This window comes from Martes martes (genome assembly GCF_963455335.1).
Source record: "Martes martes genome assembly, chromosome: 2".
Lineage (NCBI taxonomy): Eukaryota > Metazoa > Chordata > Mammalia > Carnivora > Mustelidae > Martes > Martes martes.
The window spans coordinates 113,365,279-113,383,579 of NC_137889.1; the positions used below are offsets into that span (position 1 = coordinate 113,365,279).

Below are 18,301 nucleotides of genomic sequence, written 5' to 3' on the forward strand. Positions count from 1 at the left end.
TAACGTTTATTTTAAATCTGATAATTTAACCACAGAGTCTGTACCAGGAGTTATGTTGGATTTTTTGAAAGATTCATTGTCTGATGATGTACATTTTAGGTTTTCTGGAACCAAACCAAAGAATCTAGGAAACAACACTAAGCTCATAGAATGGTTACCACAAAATGACCTGCTTGGTAAGTCAGCTGCATGTAGGTACTTACTTAGCTTTTGGATCTGAATTGTATAAATGTGATATTTGCATGTGAACATCTTCTCTAATATGTGTGTAGTTTATGAAAGAGTCACTGTGTCATCCAGTGTCTCATCTTAGATTTCATGTCAACAAGTCAAATCTTTATTTATTGGAAAATAATTTGTCAAGTATAATCCTTTGGTCTATAAATTAAAATTTTTTGACCAGTCACTAGTTTTAATTTTCTGGAAAATATACTTAATAAGCTATATAAACTGGCAATGAATAAAGTTCTACCTGATTAGACTAATCAGCTAAAGGTAGTAAAATTAAAACAATAAAAATACAGATTTGTGTTAGAGTTTTATTACAGACTTATCTGAGAACTCAGAAAAATTCAAAGTTATTCATTTATTTGAAACCAAAGAGAAGCAAAAGGCCAAGGAAACATCTTTAGGCCAATAAACATCCTATCTTTGTTTGGTTCATCTGTTTAGATTTCCCCTTAAGTCACCAGATATTTTTGAAACATTTTATTAAATAAACACGTGATTTATTTATTTATTGAGATTCTGACCCTCAGATGAAAACTAAAATAACAATTATATGCATTTATTTTAAGATATTTGAAATATATAATTTAACTGTTGAATAAGCATGGATAGTAAAACTGTAATTTCATTAAATTTCTAGGAAAACATGATGCCATATTATTCTTTAAGATATTAAGGAAGTTATAAAATGGTACTGAGTTTTGGCAATATTGGCCATCATCTGTTCAATAATACTAAAATATACCAGATTATGTAAGTGTCTTTAAACAGTATTCTTAAAAATAATCTTTAGAAAAGTATTTTTTAGAAGCTACAATGACCCGTCCTAAAAACCAGCAAATTGAATTTTGTAACTGAAAAACAGTGAGGTATGTAAGTGGCTCTATATAATCTTCTTAAAAATAGGCTTTTGAAAAGTATTTTTTAGATGCGATAAAGTGACCCATCCTAAAAACCAGCAAATTGAATTTTATAACTGAAAAACAGCAAGGAATTTTCCTTATATAATTTTTTTCATCTAGTTCATTTTATATATTATTCTGTAAATGACAAAATTGAAGAAGAAACAGGGCAATTTACCTTTCTTAATACTTGTATTTCATTTTTTTAAATGTCTTTACTATTATGACTTCAGATTCCATAGAAGGTAGAAAGAAGCAAGAAATTTAAATAAGAGAGTCTTGACTGCTTGCTCTTCCAGTGCCACAGTGTGATACCATGATCTGAGAACATCTGAGCTGTTCTCAAGGGTTTTTTTGGAGAGGCGGTACAGCGAGGTCTAGCTATACAGTGGTTCACACCCTGTGGCCCTCCTCAAATTCATAGCTCTTCCGGGTTCCTCAGAATCTTAGTTCTCTGCCTTTGCCAAGATTAGTGTCCTTTTTATCACCAGGTGTGACTTTGTGGGTCCTCGTTTGGTTCCTCACCATGATCAGAAGATTCCTCCGGGATGAGAAGTAGGACCCGAACCACTGTCTTTCCCCTTCCTTTATTCCATACTCCTACCTGCCCTCCACCCACCAGTCTTGTCTCATTTGTCACTGCAGGACTTAGTAGTAAGGTTTAGTTCAAAGAGAAGGTTTTGCTGCTAAAAAGAAAGTTTGAAATGCACTGAGAGGGCAGGTCCATTAGATGGGCTGAGTTGAGAAGCTGTCTATAGGCAGAGGTGACACTGAGTGACTAACCCTGCTAGATATAGGGTGGGAGTGTCCCAGTGCCCAGCTGAGATGGAGGTTCAACACCCAGAGTCCGTACTGTACCTGGTGTGTGAATATTTAAAAGATTTGTTTCTGTGAGCTATAGTTCCTTTCTGACCACGGCACGCACTTTCTAAGTGCAGTGTTTCTTTGTCCTATACTTCTTACACAAGGCTTTTGGTCCCTTTTTGAAATAATAGGCTGCTCAGGAGGAGATCTGGGTTTGGAAATACCTCATTAATTTTGATAAATTATCTCTTTTATCCCCGTGACAACTAGATGTTACATGATGTTCCATCGCTTACAACTAATTTTTATATGTGTCAGCCCCTACTTGTTTATATCCCCAGACTGTGAAATTGGACCCTAAAATTGTGAAGCACAGAAGCTGACATGACTTGAATATTGTAAATACTTTGAACTGCACGATTTTCCTCCTTGGATGAGCACATAAACTCTTCATGGTCTTTAGGAGTCCAGCCCCACATCTTTTTTTTTTTTTTTTAACAAAGTGTGTTCTACTGTTAATACAGATAAATGCCAAGGCACCTGGGTGGCTTAGTTGGTTAAGCATCTGCCTTCAGCTCAGGTCATGATCTCAGGGTCCTGGGATGGAGCCCCACATTGGGCTCCCTGCTCAGTGAGGAGTTGGCTTCTCTCTCTCTCTGCTGCTCCCCCTACTGGTGCTCTCTTGCACTCTCTCTCTCCCTCAGATAAATAAAATCTTTAAAAAATATATATAAAGAGAGGGATAAATGCTTGGGTATCCAGAAGTGGCTGTCTGTTTTTAGTAGAATGTGGTTGCACCCTGGTATTCTTGGCATTTCTTGCTTTCATTGACTTCCTATTTATTATTGGCCACTTAAATAGATGTGGCTAGTCAGTTGATACTTGCCTCTGAGGGAGAGTTAAAGCCATAAATTTTAGCTATTTAAAAATGGCTTTTAACTAATATATACAAATCAGTTCATTTTTTTATAGTAAGCATTTTAATTGATGTAGGAGAGGAATCAGTGAAATTATGCCTTTAAAATCTGTATCTAAAATGTATATTTATTATAGGGTGGATTTTTAAGAGATTCCTGGAAGATCTCTCAGAATAATATACAGTACTGTAAACTGTTTTCTTTTTAAATCCTTCTTTAGGGCATTCAAATATTAAAGCCTTCCTGAGCCATGGTGGTTTGAATAGTATTTTTGAAACTATGTATCACGGTGTACCTGTAGTGGGAATCCCACTCTTTGGAGACCACTATGATACTATGACTCGGGTCCAGGCAAAAGGCATGGGGATATTGCTAGAATGGAAGACTGTTACTGAAGGAGAGCTGTATGAAGCATTGGTGAAAGTTATCAATAATCCCAGGTAAGTTTTCAGTTAATATGAAAGCAAATGAAAGATAAATACCACAGCATATTGTCATGTAACCAATTATTACCAAGAAGTTGTCAATAAACCAGTTACAGAAATATCCTTTAGATTCCTGTGTCTGATGCATTCTGTACATCTTCTGTAATTTGAAAAATAAAGACAGCAATCATACGGCCAACCAGGTATGACCTTGAATAATATTCTACCAGGATTTGCCAAATTGAGGGAGAAATTCCAGTGGGAACAATCATCGGGTTCCTAAAATGTGTCAAATTTTGTGTTCTGTGTCTCATTTTAATACTTGTAATATCAGTATACCACTGTTTTCATTAATGACATTATAAAGATGAGGCACTTGAAACTCAGAGAGCTTAAGTAATTTGCCCATAGTTACACAGCTAGTAGAGTAGAAATTTGAACCTGGACTGTCTGATTCCAAAGCTTGTGCCCTTTGTATTGACTGGTGCTGGGTTTCCCTAGGACGAGTATCAACAAAACACAGAGATTTATTGACTCAGGTGCATGACTAATCAGAATCTTTATTTATTTGATTTGGTTAAATATTTGATTTCTTGTGTTAACCCAGTTAACCACTGAGTCTCAAAGGGTCTGGAGAGATGACTCGTGTAGTTTTAAAACAACGCAGCAGTATTCCCCATTTTTATATGACATTCAGTTAATCTTGCATTTCACATGACAGTAGAATTTGGAGGGCTATCTGCTTTTTCTGTTTATACCTGCAGGATATGGGTAAACACTGGATTGAGAAACATTGTCATAGTCTAAGAAACAACTGACAATAAGAAAAATTCTTTCATAGAAAATGATGCAACTTCCATATAAAAGGCCGGATTCAGGTCCACTGAGGTTCATTATGCTGCCTTAAGTGGGGTCAAAGGCAGCCTTCCTGCTCTGACCTCTTAAAGGATCCAGTGTCTTGATCCCAGCTCTGGCACTGGGAGCGCTGGGGCGCCTGAGTATGGGGATCCCTCTGTGTTCTGTAGCTCTTCTTTCAAAGTCGAGTGTTTTTGAAGACATGATTTTATGAAAAATGATAAGTATTTTACAGGCTTTTTAAGAAAGGTTTGTAAAATATAGCCCCAAAATGAAGTTTGTTGGGGGTGGGGGGAAGATAGTTGCAGAGCTTCAGGGATTGGATTTGGTCTTCAGAAAAAAGCAAAAGGTTGGATTATCCACATACAATCCCTCTGTCAGTGTTCTATAAACAGGGCCTAATCAGAGGCCACGCTATAGTCATACATCACACTGCAATTAAACCCCAGTTGTGCAGTCTTCAAGTATACAGAGGTACTCTGAGTTCCGATTAACCGTTTAAGAGGGTATTTTCACTATATATATACATATATGCATATGTATATATATACACACACATATATATAAAATATATATACATATTTTACTTATTTTATATATTTAATATATTTTGTATTTATATATGTATATATTTATTTTATTTATATATATTTTATATATAAAATGAAAAAATATGTAGAAAATGAAAAACTGTATATATGTATATATATGCACCGTATGACAGTTATCTGTGGATGGCTTCATAGTGGTGTTTCTCAACTCCTTTTCCTCTGTTAAATAAGTATAATAACCTCACACCTTCACTTAATGTTATTTTAAATCAGAGCAAAGTTAAATTTCATTGCTTAAAAAAGGTGTTGGGACAAAAGTCTGCATTTTTCTTCATCTCTGTCTTTTAGAATCTAATAAATATACATCTCTTCCTGGTTGAGACTCATTGGCTAATAGTATTTAAAAGCATAGGGAGAGAAGGAGTATGTGCAGGTAAGAGGTATGGCATAGCAAAAACAAACCAAACAAAACTGGGGTTTAGAGTCGGAAACACTTGAATCTGAATCTCAACTTTGTAATCATAATCAGGTCACTTAGTCTCTCCGAGTTCATTTTCCTCACTTGTTCAAAATTTATTTTATTGTCTTAACATAAGATACTGTGTTTAAAGCATTAACACAGTGCTTGGCACATACTAGGTACTTAATAAAGAATGGTTGGTTTTATTACTTTCCTCATTTTTAGAATGAGAAAGTCCTAATACTGAACCTTATAGCGACATGATATTCTGTGTTCTGCCTCTCCACTCCATAGCTACCGTCAGAGGGCCCGGAAGCTTTCAGAAATCCACAAGGATCAGCCCGGTCACCCTGTCAATCGGACTGTCTATTGGATAGATTACATTCTTCGTCACAACGGAGCCCATCACCTACGTGCCGCTGTCCATCAAATCTCTTTCTGTCAGTATTTTTTACTGGATATAGCCTTTGTGCTTTTGCTTGGTGCTGCCTTGTTCTACTTTTTCTTGTCCTGGGTGACAAAATTTATCTACAGAAAAATCAAAAGTTTGTGGTCTAGAAATAAGCATAGCACAGTTAATGGACATTACCATAATGGAATCCTCAATGGCAAGTACAAAAGAAATGGCCATATTAAACATGAAAAGAAGGTGAAATGAGCCAACAGCCCACAGGATAGTAACAAATCTGTTCAGTCATTCAACTTTTATCACTATAATTTAGTCTAACAACTACTAAAAGTTAAATGTCAGTAAACAATTCTAACACTCCGTTACCTGATCTTACTAACAAAATTCTGTGGAATTAAGATGGCTGTAAAAAGCACAAACCTAAAATGCAAAAATGTATCTTATTCGAATACTGATACAGAGAGTTTTGGCACTGAACCTTTTAGAAGCCTTAATTATTTAAATCAATTAAGCGACTGTGTCAGACCTTAGTTTTGAATCTTGATACGCGTGTGTCCCTTTTCTTTGAAGAAGATTTGTTTGTTTGCGTGTATGTGTGTATGTATGTGTGTTTCCTAATTAAGAGAATTTTTAGGTGGCTGCTTGGCATATTTGTTGAAGGTACAACACATTCAAGAATGAATTTGAAAGACTCCAAATGTTTCTTTTCTAGAATTTAATATATGTGAACTCAGAACACTTTACCATGAAAGAACACTTTTCCCTCAAAACTAAATGCAGTGGAAGAAATTGAAAAGATACGTGGCACCGTTTTTATACTTTCTGGGGTTTTTTTGTTTGTTTGTGTTAGTTGTTTGTTTTGTTTTGCCTTTTTGTTTTTGTTTTCTTTCTCTTATAGGCCGTGGACCCTTCTGGGGGAAAAATACATGCAATTAAGTAAACTTATAAATCAGTTGTCACATTTTACTTTCGTTTTCCCCCTACCAATAATTTGCCTCTGAAAGAATTTTGTAGTTTTTTTTTTCTATTTCATTTTAATGAATAACTTTGTGTTAAATGCGTAATTAAGACGAAGCTACAAAACTCGGACTTTTGTTCAAAGTACTGAAGATTATTGCTTATGTGACATCTTTAAACAGGGCCGTTATTTGAATGTTTTTGTAACTGATGGATTTTTTATAATGTAATTTTTGAATGTTCAGGTGTTATCTTTCCAAAGTTTTAACTTTAAAAAACATGTTCTTCATCCTTTTTGTTGTCTGGGCCACACAATCCATATTACGTAGGTGCCAACATTTAATTAAATGGGACATTTACAGTTCTCCCTATTGGTACCTTCTTTGAGAGGTTTGAGATTCTGTTAACAGTTCAGATTTTACCAGTTTCACAGAAGTGACAGAGAAATTGTATCTCTTGCTTGTGAAAATGAGTTTCTACTTCCCTCTTCGCTTCTTCACGCCTCACCTCAGTAGAGTTTTCAAGTCACTGTGGCTGACATGGAACAGTGACAGTGTTCACTGGAGAATAAGGACGTACGTCATGGACATCATAAAATCAGGACCTCCCGGCTGAACCATTCACTAGTTGGCAACTATGAGTTTATTCCATGTCATTCTGTTTACTTAGCATTTGCACTACACGTGTTGAGTGTATGCTTATTTATTCGTAGTTGGAGATCCCATGTCTGACAGCTGAGAGTAGAAACATACATTCACCTAATGACATTCACTAACATGGGAAGAGTTGTGAAAATTCTAGAATGCTGTAAATCCTTGTCATACACTATGACATACAACTTCATTACACTCCCACCAGGAGCCACTCTCCTCTACTTAGAAATAATGTCACAAATAGTTTTCTGATGTACAATGCAGACAGACGTACTGCTCTCTGAATACTTGAAGAAATGGTATTATACATATAAGTCTGTTAGTTATACCTTTTCACAATCTTATCATTATGTTGCCGTTAAAAGGGAAAAAAGGCACAGGCAATGAATGGTGGGATGGGAACAGGCTTAGAGTGTATGAATGAGTTGACTTTACTTTTTTGGAATTGGATGAAGTTGACAGTAGGCACTCAATGGATGATTAAGCATAAATTAATCTCCACTGTGATAAAAACTTAAACAATAAACATGATTTAAAATAGAGAAATGTTGTTGGAATAAAATTTTTATTCAGATTATATTTCACAGTAGTATGTGTATCCATTATAAACATGTTTCTGAGACACGTTTCCCAACTTTTATATGTGTATATGAGTGTAAACAAAATGTTATGTGGGAATTTTTTTATTACTATTAAATAGAGGGATTTACCTTACAAGTACATCAACATGGATCTTAAAATTATCCCAGAAGAATGTTAAGTGTAGGCATTTACTGATCATTGTTGTTCTCTCTCTCTTTTTTCTTTTTTCCTAGTAAGCTTATTGTTAGCCAGTTTTGGTAAATAGAGTGATTTTAAATTTTCCACATTTGGGCTAGATTCTCTAATAAAGTAAAGTTTTCAAGAAGGTATTTATTCATTTTATTTTTAAAAAGAGCCTCTGCAAATATTTTCATAGCTGGTCATCATCATATCAAATGCAAATGAGAATTAAGACATCAACCCATTTTTCTTTAAGAACCATAACTTCTCATATCCCTCCACATAGATATAGGGACAGAATTTGGATGTTCAGGATTGAAGGAAAGTAATACTTGGGTGAAAGTCATGGTTAGTGATTGAAGTTGAAAGTTAGAGATTCTTCTTGAGACCATAGAAACTTTGTATTAAAATGTGAGGACAATTTCAGACTGGCAGGTACTACATTGATCATTTTCTGATAAGGTCTTTGTAGGCTCGGGGATACTGTCCTCAAAGAACCACCCATGTGCGTTACCCAGCCATATATTTACCACCCACCCCTACGCTGTGATACACAGCACCCCCCCCCCCCCAACTAGGTGAGAATCCACCACACTGGATCCTCAGAGGACTGTCCTACTCCAGGATCTGCCATCTGCCCCTGCCAGCCTCTTTCCCTGCTAGGGACTGGTAGTGGTGAGACACTCCAGAGTCAAGATGTAGCATCTTGGTTTTTATCCCCCACACATTTCCTGCTTCGGCCAAGACTATAAGAATATCCATGCTCAAGTGGTCTGGTAGATTCTGATAACCTGCCTCAGTGGCCATCTTCCAGCTTTGCACCCTAATTAAGCATATTAGACATTGTAATTGGATGTTACGGGGTAATACATGCACTGAAATTGACAGAAGTTCATTCTGTTGGGAGAACATTTTGTGAGCTGTTACTATTTATAAATGGTAAGCACCTTCTCTGAAATACACAACTGAAGTGAATTCAATAAAAAATATCTATTTATCCTAGAATTTAGGAATTGCCAGGGCAGGGTGACCTCCTTTCAACATTCAGGGCATGCCCGTCACACACCAGACAGTATGCCAGATACCAGGGGAACTTAAAAATGACAAGGTCCATCTCTCAAGGAGCTCATGATCTTGTGGGAGATATGGACACACAAGTAATTATAATGTAAAGTGCTGATGGCTATAGCAGATATACATAGGGGTGTTGTAGAAGCACTGAGTAGCCAACAAGACCCATCACAGTGAACCCCACACTCACTACCGACTCGCTTGGTGGTTGTTGGTAATACAACTCCTGTGGCATGACTTGCTTAATCAGGAACGTCCTCATCATTTTTTTTTTCCAGAGAATTGTCTATTGAACCCAAGTTATGGTTGTCCAAGGGTCCTGGTGTTGGAAGCTAACTCCAACAGTTATTAATCTTCAACTTTTGTAATTCTGATTTGGCTAGTGGTAATTACTTCATGGACTTAACATGCATACACCCTCATACATGCTTTCTCTGTACTGGCCACCATACTAAATGTTTTAAACACACTGTGTGCGTGCGTGCGTGCGTGTGTGTGTGTGTGTGTGTGTGTTTGGCTATTTAGCATAACGGACGGCGTGAAATGAGCACTGAAATCTGTGGTTGTTAGTCCTGAATCGACGAACCTGTGTCACAGTGTTACACTTTGAGTTTTTGAAAGGCGTTGTTTGAAAAAATATGTTTTATTCATTCATTCAGCAACCCTTTCCTGAGTCGTCTTTTCACCCCCATGGTGTCCGAGGTACTAGTGGCTCACTAGTCTGTCAGAGTTGCCCTGTTTTCTCTCTTAACAGCCCCAGTCCTCACCAGAGCCCAAAATGCTACTAAAATTGAGTGACTCCACTGTGAAAAGAAAAGGTTTAAAAATGAGAGGCCCAAAACAAGGCGACAAAACCATTTCAAGGAATAGTTCATAATCTGTTTTATTATTGAAAGTATAATTCATTTTCATTTTTGCTTCTAAGTAATTCAGCTGGTTTCTAAATATTAAATCACAGTAGAGAATGCTAATTTATTACCGGTATAATCAAAAACATTTGAAAGAGAAAAATTTTAAATCTTACATGACAAAGTTTAAGAATTATATGGATTGTATTGGTGAAAATTCTCTAAAATGTACAGTAAAGGGCTTCTCATTCTCCTTATTTCTGGAAGGGTAAGATTTTTAGCCGGCGTTGAAAATTTATGTTTCATGCAAAAATGTTAGTGAAATTTTTGGAAGACAACAAAAACATTTTTCTAACAAATTTTAGTTATAAGTGTCTTAGGAATCCACACAATTAAAATCTTCATATTGTCACTTTTCTACAAACTGCACAATGTTTTAGGTTCCCTATCATAGACTTGGGTGTTTGGGTTGTTAAGTTGGGACTAGGGGAAGAAGAGCATGGCTGCTCTATTTGTCAAAATATGGAAACTGAAAGGCACACAATAGTTAAAAATTGGCATTCTTTACTTTTGGGTAAATAAGACATAATTTAAGAAAGAATTCATATAATCCACAAGATTACTGACAATTTGCTTTGTGTAATAAAACCAGCAGATTTTTTTTTCAACAGCAATATGTAATCCCAGTGGACTGAAAAATAAGAATTACATATAAAATTATGTTATTCAAATAAACCAATTATAATAGTGTAAATCTACACAAAGAAGTCTAACGCCAATAGTAACAATCTCAGGTATTACAAAGCATTTTCGTTTATTCACTAATAAAACCTGAAGTTCTTAGTGAATTTTATATACTAAAAATATTTTATGCTATGTTGGTTTCTATCCACAATTAGTTTTTACTCTTTCAGTAACCTGTTTTGTGGAGTAAGCAATCATTCCTTATTACAAAGACAGAATTAGTTTGAATTCAATATAGTATCCCTACTTTTAAAAGGTAATTTCTACTAAGCCATGGATCCTTAGTCCTAATATTAAGATCAATTTTCCATTTAGGTCAGAAATAAGTAAAAGACGGTGTAACCAAGAATAATTTGCTATTGAGATCTTAGATACAGACAGATAATTTTGTTATTGAAGGGACCTATTACTCTGTTACTTAGCACTGCATTGGAATGTCAACTAATATGTTTAAAAGGAAATTTTTAAAATTTATGCTAATTTTGCTTGAAATTTTGGCTGAAGATTATGAGTATTACTTTTAGCAGAAAATCGGAAGTTTTGAGTATAAATATCTTAGGTAAATTGCATGTAGTGTTAAATTTCATGTTGATGATACTCTGTGGTATTATATTTCTGGGTGAATGCATTTTGTTCACAAATCAGAGGAACTGGCGGTTAGAGACCAGGTATCTAGAAAAGTCCAAGGCTGGGATACAATGAAAATGTTCAGTTCTGCTTCTGATCCTGATTCTGTCCTCTGGATATAACAAGAAGTTCAACTTATAACTAGACAGTTGTAGAGTGCTTAAAATTGCCAGTGTGAACAAAATCAGTGAAGCCTTGGCCAATCGGGAAAAAAAAGTACTAATGATGTATATATCAAAGTGATAAAAATACATTAATATATAATGTCAATACTAACTGTGCATGTGTGTGCATGTGTGTAGTTAGCATTTAATTATACCAAACAATTCTTTAGAAACTAGATTCTAAAAAATTAACTCAAACCAAAAATTCCTTCTCTATTTTTTAAGGCCAGTATATGGACTTAAAAGTCTATTTCAAGAAACAAAAATGTCTTTGAAACTGAAAAGAGTTCAAAAGAACTAGCAAGTTTTAACAACTAGGTTAGATGTAACTCCGTAACATTTCTTGCTAAAATGTTGGGAAGATAGGGTGAAATTGTTATAAAATCACTCCACTCTTCCGAATATCTTCTTTCAGGAATGTCCCATCTTCCACTCTAGAAGAAAAGTATTTTGAGATTTAGATTCCACTGATGAGTAGCATTTTCTCTTACAATGAATTCAGCTGACACATGGCGTTTCTCATTGGGGGGTGTGTCCCAAGAAGAAGAAAGCAAGGAAGAAACTTACCCAGGTATTTCATAGATCGAAGTGAATGGGTGGGTCGATTTTGGCATATGTGAAAACAATTAACCTTGAGTATGTCAGCCTCCGGTTCCAGATTTCAAACTATGTACTTCACAACCTGATTTCCTCCCTTACTTGGTCTCCCCCTTCCCCCTCCACCCCCACCCCACTTCTCTCCTCCAAGCTTTTAGTTTCTTCTCCCGGGTTTTCCACTGTTCAGTGTTTGCTGTGTTGCCCTACCATTCCCAGATGCGTGGTGCACAGATCGTGCTTACATGTCTAATGATGTTTTTGTTTTGTTTTTTAACAGACTATGGAAACACATTAAGAAGTTTAAGAAACCCAAATCTACAGAAGGCTAAATTGAGAAAATGTCCAGCTATGTTAAGAAAAAAAAAAAATCTCTTGTATGCTCTAGCTGAATGCCTTTAGGATGTAAGGTCCATCCAAAACAATAAATATTTAGGCAGTGCTTCCTTACAGGTGTGGGGAGGAAGGCCATGGCTGAGTGAGTACCGCATTCCCTCGGGGCTCTGCTCAGCACTTTCTGCTGTGGGACCCCATGACCTGGTTCTGGGCATAGCTCAGTGATCTTGAAACTGTTAAGCCTCACATACCCCTTCTTAATCCCCACTTGATTAGTCAAAATTCTTGTATACCTGGTTTGCATGAAGAAAGACCTTAGCTTTCTCCAGGGGAAGCCTGCCTCTTATGTTCATTATTGGTGCTCCTAGAAGGATCTGCACCAGGATGCATTCTCTTGACCTCTCCCTTGCTTAGTGTCACTCATAACTCTGATGCTAACAGAAGATGCTATAACTGCAGCCAGCTGTCTGGTAGAGCCAAAGAAAGGCCCAGGACGACTCAATGGTGTCACTTAAAGGTGGTAGGCATTCAAAAATGTAGCTCAACCTAGGGTCGCCCCAGGTTTCTCTCCCTTGTAGCAATAAACAAAGTTGTGGGTAGAAAGCAAGGGCCACCCGGGAAGGAAGCAGCAGTTTCAGATAGGAAACTGTCTCAGAATGCCTTGTCTGCTTTTCATGATGTATTTTCATCCACTTCGTATATTTCAGTGATATTCCAGAGAGGCTTATCTGAATTGTATGGATGGTTTCTCCAGCCATGCAATTTGCATTTTGGAATGGCAATCCATCTTCTTTAAAATGTTACTTATTTATTTATTTATTCCACCAGGGAGAAGGTGGAAAGGAGCAAAAGCAAGCAAGAACCTTTAAATCTTGAATATAGAACCCAGAAAAATCAATGGGATTTGGCAAATGCAAGACTTTGGTAATATCCAGCTATCTATAACTATAAGCATGTGGGCTCTATTATGTTGTAGGTAATCTAGCAGTGCAGCTTCCACATAAACTGATACCATCCCTGAGAACGGAGCTTTACCGTGAGGGGAAGTAGGAAGGGTCAGGTGGTGTTTGTGCACACCAAGATGGGAAGGGGCAAACCTATCTCTGCTGGCTATCGCTTATTTTCTCAAATAAGAGGGAAATGACTGCAGTTCGATAATTTATTAGTCTTCAATTGTTAAAGAGATTGAATTAGCCTTTGATCACATGGGATTTTAATTTTATGGCCAAGCTTATACTATTAATCTACCAGTTTCAGATGTCAGCTCCAGTATGTCTGCAAAAGAATTAAGAGCTAAAAAAAATTTCCTTTATTCTTTTTAATTTAAATTCAGTTATGTTCCCTTATTTTTTATGTCAACATTTTTTGAGTTTACCAAACACCTTCATAGACCCCTGTATTTCTGTCTACTGTTCCCCACATCATTGGTTAAGAAAATACTAAATATTTATGGTAAATGTTTTCAAAATCCTTCCATTATTGATTCTTTGAAAACGAACTAGAAAACAAACAAATGAGGGGAGATAGTACAACTTTACAAGATGCTTTAGAATCCGTACGATTTAATGCCATCTATATTTTTATTCTATTAAATGAATGGTAGCCTTCTAGTTTCTTCTACAGCATCACTTTCTACTACTCAGGCTTTAAAAAAGTTTTGTCTTAAGAGTGCCGCCATCACATCCTTTAAGTAAGTACAGAGGAAGATTTTAATGCTTTTTCTTAACCTCCAGACGACTTAAACTCTTCAGTCAAGCTGAATGATCTGTTACTCCATTTATCATCGTGTATGGCATGGGATGCCATGTTTTTTGTTAGTTTTGAGGTTTTCTAATAATCTTTCCTTTTAGATTCCAATTTGTAAACTAAAAATTGTAAGCTGTGGGTGGCTTGCTAGCTTTGGGCTATAATATTCAAAGCTATCTGTTCCCTGAACCTCACTGGCATTTCCTCCTTGGAAGGCCCTTACCGGTCAGTCCAAATGCTCTCATTAGATCAAGGTAGGAGAACATCTTGTTATTGTCAGCATCAAATAGCTCAAGTTGCTCTTCTTCTGGTGTCTCTTCTCCTAGAAGACTCTCTATTTCATTATAAGTTAAATATCCATTTGCATTGTTGTCAGCACCATAGAAAAACACTTGAAGATCTATGAAAATGAAAGCCTTTGCTTATTTCAACTCAGATTTTGAATGTCAACCCAAATACCTCTCGCCCTTCAGAACAGCACTGTGTCCTCATTGTGGTGGTTTTATTTTATTTTTTTCCGTTTCTCACACATACTTCGGTCATCATTAGTTTCCACTTTGGCTTTTGCCGTATATCTCTTCAACAAATCAATTCTTCCTTTCCTTTGCCTGTTTGTCCTCTCTTTTTACTATGTTCTGAATTATCTGATTATTCATTTTAATAGTTATCCTTCTGTTATTTGTGTTCTTATGGTGCTCTTGTAGTTAATTATAAACTCAGTGTCTTGTTTTATACTTGCTTCATTTATTATTTAAACATTTTAATGGAATATTCTCCTTCATGTATACTACAGTTTTTGATATCTATTGGATCTTGTTTCCCCCTAAAATGTTACTGAAAACATCCATTTGACTAATTGTAATGTTCTTTTTATTCTAAGTACTTGACTTACCTTGCTTACTACATTCATTTCCTACGTCCTATTTGTCTAACGTTTCTTAATATTACATCAGAAGATGCCTACTCTTTCTGCTATCAGCTTTGAACTTACCAAATCTCTTATGCTAAGTTGGATGTCATCTCTTAAATTTATTTTAGTTTACATATTATCAAATGTTGTTTCTTCATTTATAACACTACTAAATAACATGCCTTTGTCGGAATTCTTATTATCTTCCCGAGTTCACTGTTATAAACACTGCCTTTATTAAAACACAATCGAACATTGTTTTCTGTGTTTCTAAAGTGCCAGGCACTGTATGGGATCCTCGGTATGCAAGGATTAAGAAGCCATAGTCCCTGATTTCAAGGAGACAAAACCAGCAAGTAAGCAGTTTCAGTGAGCAATGGAATGTACACTGAAATGCAGGTGTAGACAATGTGGCATTGAAGCATACCGGATGAGGGAAAGTTCCACCCTGGGGGTGGTTTTAGTTGAATTGTAAAGAATGAAGAGAAGTTCCCCAGGTGGAGGAGTGGATGGAGGTAATTTTTGGAAGGTGTGATGTGTGGTCACAGGCATTGAGTCATGGTAAAGTGTGTCTCAGCAGGAACCTGCAGGCGGTTTGGTCTGACAGGAGTGTCTGTGGTAAAGGACACATGACCATCATGCTGAGGAAAAATATTCCTAACTGACCTGTCTTCCCTTGGGTCTCCATTTTATAATTGTCCGACACGATTTGCATTGCATTAACTATTCAATAACTTTCCCCAGGATGCCTGTTTCTGTACATGAGTGCTGGACATTGGGTCATAGGGCATAGCTTTCAACACTGTTAGGATCAAGCTTCTTGCATTGCAGATTATTTAACAAAAGCTCTGCTATCAAACTAAATTGTAGAGAAAGGCCAAAGCATAACACTTTCAAATTTACTTGTGCTTGGCTTAGGAAACCCGCGAAATACCTGCAATATGTCCATCTTCTTCTTAGCTGGTTTGAAGTAAAAGAAATGAGAATTTTTTTTTTCCACTTTAAAATATGAGAGAGTATGTTCTGGTAATGAATGGATTCAGCAAAGGCAGTAATTTGTACATTTTTTTAACCTAACATGGTAAAATTAAATGCCTAGGAATGCTGACTGACAGGGTGCCCAAGAATAATAGTGACAAAAAAAGGATTATGATTATCGTGGTGGTCATGAATTAAATGGGAATACAGAGATTACAGTGGAATGTTGTCTATGGTAAGAAAAGAGAAATGACGATAGTAACAATAATGCATGGGAAATATAGTAACTGAATGTTATATAACTTTTAAGAGATTTTAAATCTACCCATGCATACTATGTAGTTAACACTTGCTCTTCTTAAAGGTTTTTGTTTGGGGTTTGCTTTATAGCAGGTATTAATCTCGATGTCACAAAAACATCATTTCAAACACCAACCCAGGGTCCCCAAATCAGATCACCTGGGTTCTAAGCTTGCCGGAAGCGTGGAGGGAAGAGGATAGGCAAACCGAACTTCAGGATGGCTAAAGAAACCAAGTGTGGTAACAAAGTGGGGTCAGTGACACACTCAGGACATCCAACTATCAATTGAATAGTTAGCTCTCCTCCCAGATTCAATGACTTCTCTCTGCCAATGGGTGAAGAAGTGAGTCCTAACCAAGTCTTAGGAGAAGTTCCGGGTTTGTGCCTGGAGCCTCTGCATCTGTCTTCTGACCCCTTTTACTACTCAGATTTAATTAGATTGTTCTAGCTCCATGGGCCCGTTATATCCTTGGAGCTGGCAGTAAGCACCACCTCCTCCTCCTTGGGGATGAAGGGAAGTAAAACTTTTTTCCTTGATCTTGATTCATTTTTGGAAAGAAAGTGGGAGAATTCAGCAGACTTGAGTGTCTTCCTACTTGAGGCTGATAATGGTGTGATCTTCTAACAGATTTACAACTCGTAAATCTAAATACTGATATTTGGATTTATGTTTGGTTGCATATTAAGTCCAGGGCTACATTCATAATGAGGGTTAAAAAAGTAAGATTTAGTTGTCTGATATACTGCCAAACCTGGGAGCTGGCATCAGTAGCTGGTGGGGAGGGGGTTGGGGGGGTGTGGGGTGGGACTGAGATTGATTTCACGCCTCTTCAATGAAAAGGAATTTAAATGTCAACTCTTAAGAGAACTTTCATTACAACTTCCGTCACTCCTTTCTCTAGAGGTTTCGCTCAAGTGATCGACCGAGAAGGAATCCAGAATTCTTTTCCTCCAAATCCTGTCAGCTATTTTCTGAAAAGAAAAAAAAAAAGAAGAAAGAAAAAAAGAAGAAGAAAGAAAGAAAAAAAAGTGAAAAATACAAATGACACAAAAAAGTCATTAAATAAAATACAAAAGTATCACTGACTACTTTTACACTCACTTTAGAGAATAGGAGTTAAATAATTCCTAGAGGAGGTTCTATTATGAGTTGTGGTTTTGTGCTTAGGAAGACAGCTACTTGGTCAAGATTTATGGAAGGTTACACCATAAGTTTCTCTCTAAGGAAGTTGGATTAGTGGCTCTTGAAGTACTTCCAAATATTGGGTGGACCATCTGACAAATGAGTTTTGTATTTCCTTCATGTTGTCAAAGCCATTGACCTTTTCTTTCTCCTCAGTCACCATCTCCAAGCAAATACTTTTTTTTTTTTTTAATCACCCAGACCCCACTTCTGAAACATTCTACCCAAATATCCTACTCTCTGGCTAGTCTCCTATCATTCCAGTAACTTTCCCACTACATTTGATCATTATTTTGTTCCATAACTGTTTCATCTTTTCATCTCAATCTAAAAGTTTCTTTCTGAAACATTTTCTTTGATAACAAGCCTGAGCCTTTGAACCCTAATTTAAAAATCCATGATCTGAACTCACAAAACACTTGTTTCTACTCTCCTGTGGTACCCATTTAACAAAAGTCCAATCGCGGATCAACCTGACCACCTGTGTTCTTCGTTTTCCATGCCTGGATTGGTACATTATCCTGGCAAAGATCAAACAGCTCCATGGACTGATGCTACTAAAGAACCACCATCTTCGTCTTAGTGGGACTGTCAACGCTGCACACTCATCATTTCATTTGCTCTGTTTTGGCTTTCTCACTCTCCATAACTATTTCAGACTTTCACTGTTTTCCCCTCAGGTCTTCTAATTTGCTAGTTTACCTCCATTGGTTTCAGCGAATGACTTTGCTATTATTGGAAAAAAAAAAATAGAGTCCATAAGCAAGTGTTCCTTCATCATTTTGCACTTCTAATTTATTTGTATCTACACCACACCTACCTTTTTCTTTCTATAGTTTCAGTGAAAAAATCATCTAAAAAAATGACAAAACTAAT

The 18,301-nt window shown here is 36.5% G+C and overlaps 1 protein-coding gene across 1 annotated transcript in view; it reads left to right on the forward strand.

The window, feature by feature from the left end:
* The window catches only part of UGT8 (UDP glycosyltransferase 8), a gene marked incomplete at its 5' end in the record, with an annotated part of 54,590 nt that extends 46,895 nt beyond the window's left edge, over window positions 1-7,695 (forward strand). The window contains 3 exons of the mRNA XM_080797106.1: window positions 100-176; window positions 3,072-3,291; window positions 5,437-7,695. Coding sequence (XP_080653232.1) covers window positions 100-176; window positions 3,072-3,291; window positions 5,437-5,800 — 661 coding nt within the window. The 3' untranslated portion in view covers window positions 5,801-7,695. The remainder of the gene's footprint in view (window positions 1-99; window positions 177-3,071; window positions 3,292-5,436) is intronic.
* Between the last annotated feature and the right edge of the window lie 10,606 nt (window positions 7,696-18,301).